At 44.5% G+C, this 17,346-nt stretch overlaps 2 protein-coding genes across 3 annotated transcripts; one reads left to right on the forward strand and one right to left on the reverse strand.

Annotated features, from left to right (window-relative positions):
• Window positions 1-3,118: 3,118 nt before the first annotated feature.
• LOC123994420 (protein FAM180A) lies at window positions 3,119-6,118 on the reverse strand. Its single transcript, XM_046297009.1, has 3 exons — window positions 5,721-6,118; window positions 5,409-5,488; window positions 3,119-3,612 (listed from the first exon to the last, which is right to left on the reverse strand). Exons 1-3 carry the CDS (start codon window positions 5,827-5,829, stop codon window positions 3,259-3,261), a joined length of 543 nt encoding a protein of 180 aa, XP_046152965.1. The 5' UTR covers window positions 5,830-6,118; the 3' UTR covers window positions 3,119-3,258.
• A 164-nt stretch (window positions 6,119-6,282) lies between these two features.
• kbtbd4 (kelch repeat and BTB (POZ) domain containing 4) lies at window positions 6,283-9,560 on the forward strand. Of its 2 annotated transcripts, none has more exons than XM_046296813.1 (7): window positions 6,283-6,332; window positions 6,733-6,901; window positions 7,181-7,335; window positions 7,467-7,638; window positions 7,877-8,018; window positions 8,155-8,261; window positions 8,477-9,560. In XM_046296813.1, exons 2-7 carry the CDS (start codon window positions 6,755-6,757, stop codon window positions 9,335-9,337), a joined length of 1,584 nt encoding a protein of 527 aa, XP_046152769.1. In that variant the 5' UTR covers window positions 6,283-6,332; window positions 6,733-6,754; the 3' UTR covers window positions 9,338-9,560. The 2 variants fall into 2 exon arrangements, with proteins under 2 accessions (XP_046152769.1, XP_046152848.1); XM_046296892.1 differs by having other exon boundaries at window positions 6,307-6,443.
• Window positions 9,561-17,346: the final 7,786 nt, after the last annotated feature.

Genomic DNA, 17,346 nt, shown 5'->3' on the forward strand with positions numbered 1-17,346 from the left:
AATGGCTAGCCCCAAGTCGTTATCTTTTTTTATTGTGCTTGATGCTATTTGCCTCATGACTCCTGCGTGCTTTGGTGACTATGAACTTGCTTTTGTAGCCAGCCGTGGGAGAGACTGTTTGTACCAACACCCGGGACTCTCTCTATTGGTTACACAGAGTTCTGGCCTCCCATCCTATTCTAACCACCTCTCGCCAGCTTTGTATTCATGTTACCTGATGAAACTGCTGTATAATATGATCTTGTTGCCATCTGATGCACATTCAGATGTCATAAATCAGCACTGCAGAGATCTCCCTGTACTATGCCGTGCCTTGATTGTTTTACTGTTGATAATATGTGGAAATGTGCATGTACACCCTGGCCCATCTACTGTTGCTAGCCCCAATTCTGACTTGTGCTCTGATATGATATATGCTTCACTGATTTCTGTTCTCGTAAAAGCCTGGGTTCTCTGCACGTTAATACTAGAAGCTTATTACCTAAAATTGATCAATTGAAAGTGTGGGTTCACAGCTCCAATCCAGATGTGTTGGTCATTACTGAGACATGGTTAAGGAAGAGTGGGACCACGCAGCCTTCATACCGCTCAGGAAGGAGACTCGTTCTGTCTTCTAGAGATGAACTTACTTTGGTGCGAAAAGTACAAATCAATCCCAGAACAACAGCAAAGGACCGTGTGAAGATGCTGGAGGAAACAGGTCTACACTTGTTGTATTCGGCGCATGTGGCAAAGTTTGATTTGATTTATTATATTTTAGTTGTTCGAACCATGTTCTTTTATTCAAAACTTCCATTGACAAACAAAGCAAATGCTGGAATGGATATAAACATGGACAATCATGATTGACACCACAAATGTTTGAAATATGTCTTACAATGTTCCACTGTGTTTCAAAGTATTAATTGTGTTTCAGGTGTTCTGTAAACCTCTGTTGCTGATGATAATTTGTTTAAACAAATATATACAGTACCAGCCAAAAGTTTGGACACACCTACTCAAAGGTTTTTCTTTATTTTACCTGTTTTATACAATGTAGAATAATAGTGAAGACATCACAACTATGAAATAACACATATGGAATCATGTAGTAACGGAAAAAAAGTGTTAAAAAAAATCTAAATCAATTTTATATTCTTTCAAGTAGCCACCCTTTGCCTTGATGACAGCTTTGCACACTCTTGGCATTCAACCAGCTTCATGAGGTAGTCACCTGGAATGCTTTTCCAACAGTCTTGAAGGAGTTCCCACATATGCTGAGCACTTGTTGGCTGCTTTTCCTTCACTCTCCAGTCCAACTCATCCCAAACAATCTCAATTGGGTTGATGTCGGATGATTGTGGAGGCCAAGTCATCTGATGCAGCACTCCATTTTCTCCTTCTTGGTCAGATAGCCTTTACACAGCCTGGAGGTGTGTTTTGGGTCATTGTCCTGTTAAAAAAACAAATGATAGTCCCACTAAGCTCAACCCAGATGGGATGCCTTGAATTCTAACTAAATCATGAACCACACACCATCTCCTCCATGCTTCAGGGTGTGAACCTCACACCATCTCCTCCATGCTTCAGGGTGTGAACCACACACCATCTCCTCCATGCTTCAGGGTGTGAACCTTACACCATCTCCTCCATGCTTCAGGGTGTGAACCACACACCATCTCCTCCATGCTTCACGGTGTGAACCACACACCATCTCCTCCCTGCTTCACGGTGTGAACCACACACCATCTCCTCCATGCTTCACGGTGTGAACCACACACCATCTCCTCCCTGCTTCAGGGTGTGAACCACACACCATCTCCTCCATGTTTCAGGGTGTGAACCTCACACCATCTCCTCCATGCTTCACGGTGTGAACCACACACCATCTCCTCCATGCTTCAGGGTGTGAACCACACACCATCTCCTCCATGCTTCAGGGTGTGAACCACACACCATCTCCTCCATGCTTCAGGGTGTGAACCACACACCATCTCCTCCATGCTTCAGGGTGTGAACCTCACACCATCTCCTCCATGCTTCAGGGTGTGAACCTCACACCATCTCCTCCATGCTTCAGGGTGTGAACCTCACACCATCTCCTCCATGCTTCAGGGTGTGAACCTCACACCATCTCCTCCATGCTTCAGGGTGTGAACCTCACACCATCTCCTCCATGCTTCAGGGTGTGAACCTCACACCATCTCCTCCATGCTTCAGGGTGTGAACCTCACACCATCTCCTCCATGCTTCATGTGGAGATCCGTTCACTTACTCTGTGTCTCACAAAGACACGGCAGTTGGAACCAAAGATCTCAAATTTGGACTCAACAAACCAAAGGACAGATTTCCACCGGCCTATTGTCCATTGTTCGTGTTTCTTGGCCCAAGCAAGTCTCTTCTTCTTATAGGTGTCCTTTAATAGTGGTTTCTTTGCAGCAATTTGATCATGAAGGCCTGATTCACGCAGCCTCCTCTGAACAGTTGATGTTGAGATGTGTCTGTTACTTGAACTCTGTGAAGCATTTATTTGGACTGCAATCTGAGGTGCCGTTAATTGCCGATTACCTGAGGCTGGTAGCTCTAATGAACTTATCCTCTGCAGCAGAGGTAACTCTGGGTCTTCCTTTCCTGTGGCAGTCCTCATGAGAGCCAGTTTCATCATTGCGCTTGATGGTTTTTGCGACTGCACTTGAAGAAACTTTCACATTTCTTGAAATTTTCCGTATTGACTGACCTTCATGTCTTAAAGTAATGATGGACTGTCGTTTCTCTTTGCTTATTTGAGCTGTTCTTGCCATAATATGGATTTGGTCTTTTACCAAATAGGGTTATATTCTGTATACCCCCTACCTTGTCACAGCACAACTGACTGGCTCAAATGCTTTAAGAAGGAAAGAAATTCCACAAATGAACTTTTAACAAGGCACACCTGTTAATTGAAATGCATTCCAGGTGACGACCTCATGAAGCTGGTTGAGAGAATGCCAAGAGTGTGCAAAGCTGTCATCAAGGCAAACGGTGGCTAATTTGAAGAATTTAAAATATATTTAGATTTGTTTAACACTTTTTTTGGTTACTTTTGGTCCATATGTGTTATTTCATAGTTTTGATGTCTTCACTATTATTCTATAATGTAGAAAATAGTAAAAATGAAGAAAAACCCTTGAATGAGTAGGTGTGTCTAAACTTTTGACTGTTACTGTATATATCCTTTTGTATACTCTATGAAAAAAGTTAATTACAAGCTTGGGACTAATGAACAGTCTGTATCTTAATCTAAGTGAATATTGTGATGGTCTCCAGTCTACGCAGCTCGTTGACTGTAATATTAGCCAGACGTATCAGCACCTCTCCCCATTTCTCCTGGTCCTTCTCTCTCTCCTGGAGCTTGGCCTGGTGAGCAGAGTAGACCATGCCCAGGATGAGGCTCTCAAAGCGGGGTTGGGCGAGAGGGAGAGGCCCTCTCTTGTCCTCCAGGTCTTTCACCATCTGCTCCATAGAAGAGAGCGTCTTGGGGATGTTGTCGTTGATGTGAGCCAGGAAAGCTCGTCCCTGCCTCATAGATGCCATCTCCAGGTCCAGCAGAGCGATGTTGTTGTCTTTGTCGATCTCTACTCCACCCAACAAGAACTGTATGGAGAGGTAAAAATCAAATGTGGGAAGATACACATGACCTGTTGCACCCTCGACAACTACTGTGATTATTATTATTTTACCATGCTGGTCATTTATGAACATTTGAACATCTTGGCCATGTTCTGTTATAATCTCCACCTGGCACAGCCAGAAGAGGACTGGCCACCCTTCATAGCCTGGTTCCTCTCTAGGTTTCTTCCTAGGTTTTGGCCTTTCTAGGGAGTTTTTCCTAGCCACCGTGCTTCTACACCTGCATTGCTTGCTGTTTGGGGTTTTTGGCTGGGTTTCTGTACAGCACTTTGAGATATCAGCTGATGTACGAAGGGCTATATAAATACATTTGATTTGATTTGATACACGATATATACAAAAATATGTGGACACCCCTTCAAATTAGTGGATTCGGCTTTTTCAGCCATATCCGTTGCTGACAGGTATATAAAATCGAGCACACAGCCATGCAATCTCCATAGACAAACATTGGTAGTAGAATGGCCTTACTGAAGAGTTCAGCGACTTTCAACGTGGCACTGTCATATGATGCCACCTTTACAACAGGTTAGTTTGTCAAATTCCTGCCCTGCTAGAGCTGCCCCGGTCAACTGTAAGTATTGTTATTGTGAAGTGGAAACGTCTAGGAGCAACAACGGCTCAGCCGAAAGTGGTAGGCCACACAAACTCACAGAACGGGAACACTGAGTACTGAAGCGTGTAGTGCATAAAAATGTGTGCATAAAATCGCCAGTCCTCGGTTGCAACACTCACAAGCCTAAGATCACCATGAGCAATGCCAATCGTCAGCTGGAGTGGTGTAAAGCTCGCTGCCATTGGACTCTAGAGCAGTGGAAATGCGTTATCTGGAGTGATGTATCACGCTTCACCATCTGACAGTCCGACGGACGAATCTGGGTTTGGTGGATGCCAGGGGAACACTACCTACCCCAATGCATAGTACCAACTGTAAAGTTTGGTGGATGAGGAATAATGGTCTGGGGCTGTTTTTCATAGTTCCGGCCTCTTAGTTCAAGTGAAAGGAACTCATAACGCTACAGCATACAATGACATTCTAGATGATTCTGTGCTTCCAACTTTGTGGCAACAGTTTAGGGAAGGACCTTTCCTCTTTCCGCATGACAATGCCCCTATGCACACAGTGAAGTCCATACAAAAATGGTTTGTCGAGATCGGTGTGGAAGAACTTGACTGGCCTGTGCAGAGCCCTGACCTCAACCCCACCGAACACCTTTGGGATAAATTGGAACGCCGACTGCGAGCCAGGCCTCATTGCCCAACATCAGTGCCCGACCTCACTAATGCTCTTGTTGCTGAATGGAAGCACAACCCTGCAGCAATGTTCCAACATCTAGTGGAAAGCCTTCCCAGAAGAGTGGAGGCTGTTATAGCAGCAATGTTCCAACATCTAGTGGAAAGCCTTCCCAGAAGAGTGGAGGCTGATATAGCAGCAATGTTCCAACATCTAGTGGAAAGCCTTCCCAGAAGAGTGGAGGCTGTTATAGAAGCAAAGGGGGGACCAACTCCATATTAATGGATAAGCAGGTGTCCACATACTTTTGGTCAGGTAGTGTAATAACATGTGTACAAGAAAGAAGTTGAGGAAACAGATGGTGGGGCAAAACAGAAACTACAAAAGAGAAAATACAATATGCTCATATAAATTAAGCCTGTTCCCAGATCTGTTTGTTCTTTCTTGCTGACTTTGATGGTAATTGTCTACAAGACCAGACTGACTCACTGATCTGGGACCAGGCTAATAGAAGTGTAACTCCAACCTCAAACATCAGGTTTGAATCGGTGATGGATTGGCCCAAGCCCTGGGAAGGAAGACCGCCATGTACGGTACCAGACACATCTGAGAGAGAGAAAGTTGGTCTTTTCATGATAAAAATGAATAATGTTACTCTCAGAAATATAGGACTTAATTTAACTCAACTTCCACTTAGAACCTGTTGCGGTATTCAATTACATGCGAATGTAAATCTTGATATACAATCCATCTATTTTATATCCATTTATGAATGCATTGCATTCAAAACACAACATATCTTTCATTCACAGTTAGTTTAAAAACAATTATAACTCACCTTCTAAAAGATCTTGACACCACACCATCGCTACGGTGACCCATATGAGAACTCTTGGTCGAGGTTTTACCACCATCTCTCTTTTATGACTGTATACCTCTGATTGCATGATGATTTCACTGTCTCCGTCTATCCTTTGCTACTCTTCAATAAAACTCAGTCCGATAGCCACGAGTCTAGGCTAGAATGCCATACATTCTTCCACCTAGGAAAAAGGCATGAGGGCCAGTTGGCTCATAAGTTTACAGCATAGTTGTTCCATCCTGGTCCTAAGGGACCTACTGGGTGCGCAGGCTTATGTTCCATCACGTTAGTAGGCCTACACACCCAATTCAACGATTCAACTACGGTCATCACTAAGCCTATGACTGAATGTGTAGTAGTTAAACAAAGTTCGGTACACCCTGTGTGCCCCAGGACCAGGATTGGAGACCTGCGATTTACACACACAAAAAATGAAGTAGACTGTTGTAACATATCTCCACCACACAGTGGCAGCACCTATCTCTGGCATCAGCATCAGCTGAGCTGGCCAGGAAAAAGGTTTGTTTACTTCCGGTGAATATTACGCCGTCTTCCGTATGATGAAATAGATCAGATAGAGGAGCAAAGGTAGGCTGAAAAGATTTACTAGCCAATAAATGATATCTTAAACCAGAATCTGATATTGATTAAACTGTTAGTTAAACAACTCGGCGTGTTTGGTGTCAGCATAGTGGCGCGGTAAGGATTTGTACCGTTTGGTTGCTTCGCTTGCTACAGTAACTTAACTTTTACTGACAGTCAATGAATGAGCATTATCTATTTTTCTGGTTTCGTAAACCAAAATAATACATAACGTTAGTCCAGTTAAAACCCGTGTGATTTAAGTTCGCATAGAAACACGAACCAGCATGTTTTAAATCTCTGCATATTCGTAGTCTGCTTTTTAGTTATTTTTTAGTTGTCTTAAACCGCCAGTGTTTTTAACTATACACACTAACTGTTGTGTTTCTCGATGGTTCTCATGTAGCCTAACCCTGCTAGCTGGTGAGATGGAGTCCAGTAGGGCCAGGTTCGGGGGACAGAGTGTAGGAGCAGGCTCCTTGGTGGCAGAGGAGAACTACTTCCTAGGTTACACCTTTACAGACCGCTCCCACTCCAGCCGCGTGGTGCAGAGCATCATGGACCTATGTCTGCAGGTAAGGAGTCTCAATTCAACTTTCTCTGATTCATCGCATCCTATCTCCTCAAAACTTATAAGAGGTGAAGGTTCCCTCCCCTCAGGCCTTCACCTCCAATGGGGTTTGAAGAGGAGGCAAGGAGAGAGGATGTGAGTAATCAAGGAAAGATGAACATTGAGAAAGGGCCAAGGAATCATATATGCTCCATTCATTTGAAGTCTGTCTCCCAGTGCAGCATTAGTTTGGGAGGTATGATGACACTAACGGTTCCTCCATCTTATATCCCCGTGTCTTCAGGACGGTCTGTTTGCTGACGTGACGGTGAAGGTGGAGGGGAGGGATTTTAACCTGCACCGCCTGGTACTGTCAGCCCAGAGCAGCTTCTTTAGATCCATGTTCACATCCAACCTGAGAGAGACTCATACACGTAGCATCCAACTGAAGGACGTCAGGTAAGGCTGCTGGTCTCTAATCCCTGGTGCCATCGCCTGCCGTTGTGCCCTTTGTACATGGCACTTGACCCATAAACTGCTCAATGAGTTGTTTCTCACCAATTGGACAATAAAGTCTATTTTCTACACAGCGCATCAGTCTTCCAGCTGCTGGTTGACTACATCTACCACGGGACAGTGAAGCTGACAGTGGAGGAGCTGCAGGACACCTATGAGATGGCTGACATGTACCAGCTGACTGCTCTGTTTGAAGAATGCTCCCGCTTCCTGTCACGCACCGTAGATGTCAAGAATTGCCTACAGGTGAGCTGATTGGCTGCGTTTCTATTTCCTGGACCTGATACAGCCAATCATTGGTGTCTGAATTAATGAGCACGTGTGTGTTCCCTTTGTAGATAGGAAGGACTCAGATAGAAATGTGAATTGTATTCGTCAAGGTACTGGATCTGTGTAGCTGCTGTCAATCTGACCATCTTGTCATCTTATTCCACACGGTAGCTTTTTGAAGTACTGTCAGTTGATTGACTTCTTCCTGCTGTAGGTGATGTGGCTGGCAGACAGGCACAGTGACCAGGAGTTGTATACTGCAGCCAAACATTGTGCTAAGATCCACCTGGTCCAACTTCACCAGACTGATGAGTTCCTCAACCTGCCACTCTGTCTCCTCATGGACATTATCAAAGGTACTTATTGATTTCTTGCTTGATTTGATTTACATAGTAATGGGGGAAACCTAACCCACCACCATATTTATCACCCACCTGGGTAATGCCACGGCGGCCATTTTGTCAGGCCCTTACCCGTGTTTCTGTTGTCCAGACGGTGTTCCAACCTCTCAGAACCCCACGGTCGCCATCCAATCCTGGATCAACCACAACAAGGTGGAGAGAGAAGAGTTCTCCACTGTTCTCCAGGAGAACCTCAAGGTACAGTGTTCTCATTCTAGAACCCAAAACTCCACTGCACGTCTCTAATATTTCAGATTGGGGAGACTTTTTTTGAGATGCACCCAGTTTTACGGAGGTCGTAGCTAAAACATGTTCACCGACACAAATGTTAGTTTTTTCCCCCTACAATTTTAGTATATATCATTCTAGTTATACATGTAGTGACTATTGAGTCCCTCACTGTGTCTTTGCAGGAGATCGGTGAGATGGTGCACATCTACCTGATAGGTAAGGAGGAGACGAGGACCCACTCCCTGGCCATTTCCCTGCACTGTGACGAGGACGATGCCATCAGCGTCTGCGGCCAGAACAGCCTGTGTCACCAGATCACAGCAGCCTGTAAACACGGGCCGGACCTCTACGTGGTAGGGGGGTCCATCCCTCGTCGCATGTGGAAGTGTAACATGCAGACCATGGACTGGGAGCGCTGTGCCCCGCTGCCCCGAGATCGTCTCAGCCACACCATGGTCTCAGTCTCGCACCAGGATGCCGTCTATAGTCTGGGAGGTAAGACGCTCCAGGACACACTGTCCAACGCAGTGATTTACTACACGGTGAAGGACAACGTGTGGACAGAGACTAGCCAGCTGGATACGGCGGTGTCCGGGGCAGCGGGGGTTAACCTGGGAGGAACCATCTACATACTGGGGGGGGAAGAGAACGACATGGACTTCTTTACCAAGCCGTCACGACTCATCCAGTGCTTCGACACGAAGACTCAGAAGTGCCAATTGAAGCCTTACGTCCTGCCGTTGGCGGGAGTGATGCACGCCGCCGCCCACAGGGATCTGCTGTTTATCGTAGCAGAGGGGGACTCTCTGGTGTGTTACAACCCGCTGTTGGAGAGCTTCACCAGGCTACGCTTCCCCGAGGTGTGGAGCTGTGTGCCGTCCTTCTGGAAGGTGGCCAGCTGTAACGGCTCCGTCTACGTGTTCAGAGAGAGGTGTACAAAAGGAGACGCTCACACGTTGAAGTTTAACCCCGCTACGTCAGCCGTGACTGTTATCAAGGGGATTAAGATATTGCTGACCAACTGGCAGTTTGTCCTGGCCTAAAGTTTAAACTCACTACGGGGAGGGCATGAGGTATTTGAGAATATAGAATGGAAAATATTCAGATCCTTTTTACTTTGACCGTTAAAGTCTTATTCTCTCAATCTACACACCAAACCCCATAATGACAAAGCAAAAGCAGGGTTTTAGATATTTTAGCAAATTTATAGAACCCCCCCCCCCCCCCACACAGAAATATCTTATTTACAGTGCCTTGCGAAAGTATTCGGCCCCCTTGAACTTTGCGACCTTTTGCCACATTTCAGGCTTCAAACATAAAGATATAAAACTGTATTTTTTTGTGAAGAATCAACAACAAGTGGGACACAATCATGAAGTGGAACGACATTTATTGGATATTTCAAACTTTTTTAACAAATCAAAAACGGAAAAATTGGGCGTGCAAAATTATTCAGCCCCCTTAAGTTAATACTTTGTAGCGCCACCTTTTGCTGCGATTACAGCTGTAAATCGCTTGGGGTATGTCTCTATCAGTTTTGCACATCGAGAGACTGACATTTTTTCCCATTCCTCCTTGCAAAACAGCTCGAGCTCAGTGAGGTTGGATGGAGAGCATTTGAACAGCAGTTTTCAATTCTTTCCACAGATTCTCGATTGGATTCAGGTCTGGACTTTGACTTGGCCATTCTAACACCTGGATATGTTTATTTTTGAACCATTCCATTGTAGATTTTGCTTTATGTTTTGGATCATTGTCTTGTTGGAAGACAAATCTCCATCCCAGTCTCAGGTCTTTTGCAGACTCCATCAGGTTTTCTTCCAGAATGGTCCTGTATTTGGCTCCATCCATCTTCCCATCAATTTTAACCATATTCCGTGTCCCTGCTGAAGAAAAGCAGGCCCAAACCATGATGCTGCCACCACCATGTTTGACAGTGGGGATGGTGAGTTCCGGGTGATGAGCTGTGTTGCTTTTACGCCAAACATAACGTTTTGCATTGTTGCCAAGAAGTTCAATTTTGGTTTCATCTGACCAGAGCACCTACTTCCACATGTTTGGTGTGTCTCCCAGGTGGCTTGTGGCAAACTTTAAACAACACTTTTTATGGATATCTTTAAGAAATGGCTTTCTTCTTGCCACTCTTCCATAAAGGCCAGATTTGTGCAATATACGACTGATTGTTGTCCTATGGACAGAGTCTCCCACCTCAGCTGTAGATCTCAGCAGTTCATCTAGAGTGATCATGGGCCTCTTGGCTGCATCTCTGATCAGTCTTCTCCTTGTATGAGCTGAAAGTTTAGAGGGACGGCCAGGTCTTGGTAGATTTGCAGTGGTCTGATACTCCTTCCATTTCAATATTATCGCTTGCACAGTGCTCCTTGGGATGTTTAAAGCTTGGGAAATATTTTTGTAGGTGGATTGTATTTATCATCATTAGTCATTTAGGTCAACATTGGATCATTCAGAGATCCTCACTGAACTTCTGGAGAGTTTGCTGCACTGAAAGTAAAGGGGCTGAATAATTTTGCACACCCAATTTTTCAGTTTTTGATTTGTTAAAAAAGTTTGAAATATCCAATAAATGTTGTTCCACTTCATGATTGTGTCCCACTTGTTGTTGATTCTTCACAAAAAATAGTTTTATATCTTTGTTTGAAGCCTGAAATGTGGCAAAAGGTCGCAAAGTTCAAGGGGGGCGAATACTTTCGCAAGGCACTGTATATAAGAACCTTCGCTATGAGACTCTAAATGTAGCTCAGATGCATCCTGTTTCCATTGATCATCTTTGAAATGTTTCTACAACTTGATTAGAGTTCACCTGTGCTAAATTCAAATTGATTGGACATTATTTGGAAAGGCACACACATATATAACACACCTGTCTATATAACACACCTGTCTATTTAAGGTCCCACAGTTGACAGGTGCATGTCAGAGCAAAAACCAAACCATCTAAATAATTGTCCATAGAGCTCCGAGACAGGATTGTGTCGAGGCAGAGATCTGGGGAAGGGTACCAAAAAATGTCTGCAGCATTGAAGGACCCCAAGAAGTTTGGAACCATCAATACTCTTCCTAGAACTGGCCGCCCGGCCAACCTGAGAAATCGGGGGAGAAGGGTCTTGGTCAGCCAGAACCTGATCAAACATCGCTGGAGAGACCTGGAAATAGCTGTGCAGCGACACTCCTCACCCAACCTGACAGAGCTTGAGAGGATCTGCAGAGATGAATGGGAGAAACTCACCAAATACAGGTGTGCCAAGCTTGTAGCATCATACCCAAGCAGACTGGAGGCTGTAATCACTGCCAAAGTACTGAGTGAAGGGTCAGAATACTTATGTAAATGTTTGTATTATTTGTAATAAATTTGCAAAAAAGTATTTTTTTTTTTTTTTAGCTTTGTCATTATTGGGTGTTGTGATGTCATTATTTAAATTTTATTTATTTTAATTTTATTTTACTAGGCAAGTCAGTTAAGAACAAATTCTTATTTTCAGTGACGGCCTGGGAACAGTGGGTTAACTGCCTGTTCAGGGGCAGAACGACAGTTTTGTACCTTGTCAGCTCGGGGATTCGAACTTGCAACCTTTCGGTTACTAGTCCAACCACTAGGCTACCCTGCCGCCCCATTGGGTATTGTGATGTCATTATTGGGTATTGTGATGTCATTTATTGGGTATTGTGATGTCATTATTGGGTATTGTGATGTCTTTATTGGGTATTGTGATGTCATTATTGGGTATTGTGATGTCATTATTGGGTATTGTGATGTCATTATTGGGTATTGTGCGTAGATTGATATGGATTTTTTTCCCCCATTTTTTGAAAACAAAAATCAATTTTAGAATAAGGTTGTAAAGTAAGAAAATGTGTAGAAAGTCAAGGGGTCTGAATACTTTCTGAATGCTCTGTAAGGTGTTACATTACATAAGCTGATCTTTCTGTCTCTTATGGTCTCTGCTGCAGTCATCCTCACAGCTGTAAATCATGTTCATTGTACAGCAATAAGTGATGGGATGAAACCACACGATCGGAGAATTCAGAAATCATATTTTCTTGCATATGTCACAAATACATCCCATTATCTGTAAATATATTCAACAAAGCTCACAAATAAAACTACAATGTGAACAAACAGGCTGTTCAGACATCCCGAACATTTATAACTGTGGATTTACGTATTCAGAAAAAAGTGCTTGTGGATCTGTATTCTGTGCTTAAAATAATTTTTAACAAGTTATGCCTGTGGAAGTATTACAGTCAGCGAATGTGACTTCAGATGAGGCGACTATCTCCATTCATTGGGATTATCTTTGAGGCGCGTAGCGTTATGAGGTCACCGCATTCTCATTCGCCATTTCCCGGGAGAATAGTTTCTAGCTCAATAAATAACAACTTCATGAAATGTGAGTATAACGTTAAATGTTAACCAAATGACTTTTCATATGAATGTTAAATTCAATCATTGGGGCAACGCACTAGGCAATCTCGTCAGCTGTTTAGACAAAGTTAAATGAACTAGTTTATTCAGCAATGTGTCAATTATGGAGAACCGCTCAGTTTTAAAATCATGAATTGTTGATCTGGCGAGCCAGCTAATCTTTTTGAAAATGTGATATTTTTGCAGCACAAAGCACTCTGTTCCGCCTTGTGTGGTGGTAAGAAATGTTAATATTATCTAATAAAAATCCAGCTGTTTTTCTGTTCCATGTTGGATGACCTGCAAGCAATGCCTGGGTTTCAAACCAACAGCTTGTTAGCCACTCTCATGTTTTGGGCCTGTGCCACTCCCAATGTTTTGGGCCTGTGCCACTCCCAATGTTTTGGGCCTGTGCCACTCCCAATGTTTTGGGCCTGTGCCACTCCCAATGTTTTGGACCTGTGCCACTCCCAATGTTTTGGGCCTGTGCCACTCCCATGTTTTGGGCCTGTGCCACTCCCATGTTTTGGGCCTGTGCCACTCCCATGTTTTGGACCTGTGCCACTCCTAATGTTTTGGACCTGTGCCACTCCTAATGTTTTGGACCTGTGCCAATCCCATGTTTTGGGCCTGTGCCACTCCCATGTTTTGGGCCTGTGCCACTCCCAATGTTTTGGGTCTGTGCTTTGTCTCTTGAGTGTTCTGACGTCAGAGAAATGGTTTACCATGTTATTGTCACGAGAACTCACTTGGGGTGAAGTAGAAACAGTAACAAACCAACAACTGCTGGAATGTCACATTCAGCCTTCAAATGCCTTTGGCAGCATTACATCAAATAAAAAAAACACTCACAAATTGCTTCCTTATGTCTGCTGAATACAACAGGTAGACCTTACCGTGAAATGCTGAATACAACAGGTAGACCTTACCGTGAAATGCTGAATACAACAGGTAGACCTTACCGTGAAATGCTGAATACAACAGGTAGACCTTACCGTGAAATGCTGAATACAACAGGTAGACCTTACCGTGAAATGCTGAATACAACAGGTAGACCTTACCGTGAAATGCTGAATACAACAGGTAGACCTTTATAAGAACCTTGGCGTGATCCTGGACAACACCCTGTCGTTCTCAACTAACATCAAGGCGGTGGCCCGTTCCTGTAGGTTCATGCTCTACAACATCCGCAGAGTACGACCCTGCCTCACACAGGAAGCGGCGCAGGTCCTAATCCAGGCACTTGTCATCTCCCGTCTGGATTACTGCAACTCGCTGTTGGCTGGGCTCCCTGCCTGTGCCATTAAACCCCTACAACTCATCCAGAACGCCGCAGCCCGTCTGGTGTTCAACCTTCCCAAGTTCTCTCACGTCACCCCGCTCCTCCGCTCTCTCCACTGGCTTCCAGTTGAAGCTCGCATCCGCTACAAGACCATGGTGCTTGCCTACGGAGCTGTGAGGGGAACGGCACCTCAGTACCTCCAGGCTCTGATCAGGCCCTACACCCAAACAAGGGCACTGCGTTCATCCACCTCTGGCCTGCTCGCCTCCCTACCACTGAGGAAGTACAGTTCCCGCTCAGCCCAGTCAAAACTGTTCGCTGCTCTGGCCCCCCAATGGTGGAACAAACTCCCTCACGACGCCAGGACAGCGGAGTCAATCACAACCTTCCGGAGACACCTGAAACCCCACCTCTTTAAGGAATACCTAGAATAGGATAAGTAATCCCTCTCACCCCCCCTTTAAGATTTAGATGCACTATTGTAAAGTGACTGTTCCACTGGATGTCATAAGGTGAATGCACCAATTTGTAAGTCGCTCTGGATAAGAGCGTCTGCTAAATGACTTAAATGTAAATGTAAATGTTGACAACCTAAAGTCACCAATAAAGTTGATTATAAAGGTTTGCTAGAAGAGGTTCTCGTGCGAAGCGAAGACCTGTGGGCTGATTGCTGTATTACATTCTGGGGTTTGTTTGTAGACCAGAGCATTGTTTTACAGCTTGAGTGCCGGCCTTACATGATTCAGATTCTTAAAGGGGGGCTGAACTTCCTGATGTGGCCTTGTTCATTTTGCAGTGTGGTTTGATGTGGGTGTGTGTGTGCGTGTGTGTTTGCAGATGGGAAGAGTTAGCCAAATTATTTCGCCAATTAGCTTCAGCTTGTTGGTGTGCAACCGTGGCAAAATTGTTTTTTACTTTGGATAGTCTATCTCCGAGGCTAGTTGGGGACCGTCAATACATTTTAACATTGTCCCATGTACATTGTGTAATTTACTAACTGTCCTTAACTAGCCCCATTGGGACACATTTCCCACAGGCATTACAATCGGGTCGCTAGCAGCTGCACTCTGACTTGATGATTACTTCTGTGCTGCCAGTGTTACCGATGTGAAATGGCTAGCTAGTTAGCGGTGGTACGCGTTTATAGCGTTTCAATCGGTGACGTCACTCACTCTGAGATCTTGAAGTAGTTGTCTCCCTTTGCTCTTTAAGGGCCGCGGCTTTTGTGGCGCGATGGGTAACGATGCTTCGTGGGTGGCTTTTGTCGATGTGTGCAGAGGGTTCCTGGTTCGAGGCGAGGAGAGGCGCTGTTACACCAGATGTGGGCAGGTTTTAAAGGAACTTAACCTTTATGTTGTGATGTACTCTGGTACAAAACTCTGTTCTGGATGAGACTGACTTTAAGACCAAAATTATCCTATTTAAAAGTTGTACTCCATTTTGTCAATAAATGTTTCTGACTCATAGCACTAACTGAAGTTTATTTAGTGCTTTATCCGGGTAGCCGGAAAGTAGAGCATTGCAGTAGTCTAACCTAGAAGTAACAAAAGCATGGATACATTTTTCTGCAGCATTTTTGGACAGAAAGTTTCTGATTTTTGCAATGTTAGATGAAAAAAGCATAGATGGAAAAAAGCTGTCCTTGAAACAGTCTTGATATGTTCGTCAAAAGAGAGATCAGGTTCCAGAGTAACACTGAGGTCCTTCACAGTTTTATTTGAGACGACTGTACAACCATTAAGATTAATTGTCAGATTCAACAGAAGATCTCTTTGTTTCTTGGGACCTAGAACAAGCATCTCTGTTGTCCGAGTTTAATTTTCATCTATGAACATTTGAACATCTTGGCCATGTTCTGTTATAATCTCCACCCGGCACAGCCAGAAGAGGACTGGCCACCCCTCATAGCCTGGTTCCTCTCTAGGTTTCTTCCTAGGTTTTGGCCTTTCTAGGGAGTTTTTCCTAGCCACCGTGCTTCTACACCTGCATTGCTTGCTGTTTGGGGTTTTAGGCTGGGTTTCTGTACAGCACTTTGAGATATCAGCTGATGTACGAAGGGCTATATAAATAAATTTGATTTGATTTATTTTGGATCTAACATTAAGGAGCCCTATATTGAGATGTGAGGTATCACGATCTCTTTCAATAATGGCAGGAATAGATGAGGTCTTTATTCCAGTGAGATTGCTCAGGCAAACACGGCCATGCTGAGCTGACTACACTGACTGTGCTAGTGGCAGACTCCACTAAGCTGGCTAACAGCCTGCTGCCTGGCCTGCACCCTATTTCATTGTGGAGCTAGAGGAGTTAGAGCCCTGTCTATGTTGGTAGATAAGATGAGAGCACCCCTCCAGCTAGGATGGAGTCCGTCACTCCTCAGCAGGTCAGGCTTGGTCCTGTTTGTGGGTGAGTCCCAGAAAGAGGGCCAATTATCTACAAATTCTATCTTTTGGGTGGGGCAGAAAACAGTTATCAACCAGCGATTGAGTTGTGAGACTCTGCTGTAGAGCTCATCACTCCCCCTAACTGGGATGGGGCCAGAGACAATTACTCGATGCCGACACATCTTTCTAGCTGATATGCACGCAGAAGCTATGTTGCGCTTGGTGATCTCTGACTGTTTTATCCTAATAGAATTGGTGCCGACGTGGATAACAATATCTCTATACTCTCTACACTCGCCAGTTTTAGCTTTAGCCAGCACCATCTTCAGATTAGCCTTAACGTCGGTAGCCCTGCCCCCTGGTAAACAGTGTATGATCGCTGGATGATTCGTTTTAAGTCTAATACTGCGGGTAATGGAGTCGCCAATGACTAGGGTTTTCAATTTGTCAGAGCTATTCGGCATCTCAGACCCCGTAACGGGAGGAGTAGAGACCAGATAAGACTCGGCCTCTGACTCGCTGCTTAATGGGGAAAACCGGTTGAAAGTTTCTGTCAGCTGAATGAGCGACACCGGTTGAACATTCCTACAGCATTTCCCTCCAGAAGCCATGAGAAAGTTGTCCGGCTGTGGAGACCATGCGAGGGGATTTCTACTAACGTTACTATCTGTACTTACTGGTGGCACAGACGCTCAGCTATCCTCGCCATAAGGCGATCATTCTCCTGTATATTATGAGTACAGCGACTGCAATTAGAAGGCATCATGTTAATGTTACTACTTAGCTTTGGCTGTTGGAGGTCCTGACGAACCACGTCCAGATAAAGCTTCCGGAGTGAAAAAGTTAAATAAAAAAAGTTGAGTGAGGGAAAAACTAAAAATATAAAGGGTAATTAAAAAGTAAAAACCGTAAAGTTGTCAAGTAGCAAAGTAAGGTTGTCAACAAAACGCACAGCAACACGTA

Source organism: Oncorhynchus gorbuscha, linkage group LG01 (assembly GCF_021184085.1).
Source record: "Oncorhynchus gorbuscha isolate QuinsamMale2020 ecotype Even-year linkage group LG01, OgorEven_v1.0, whole genome shotgun sequence".
In the NCBI taxonomy this organism is placed as follows: domain Eukaryota; kingdom Metazoa; phylum Chordata; class Actinopteri; order Salmoniformes; family Salmonidae; genus Oncorhynchus; species Oncorhynchus gorbuscha.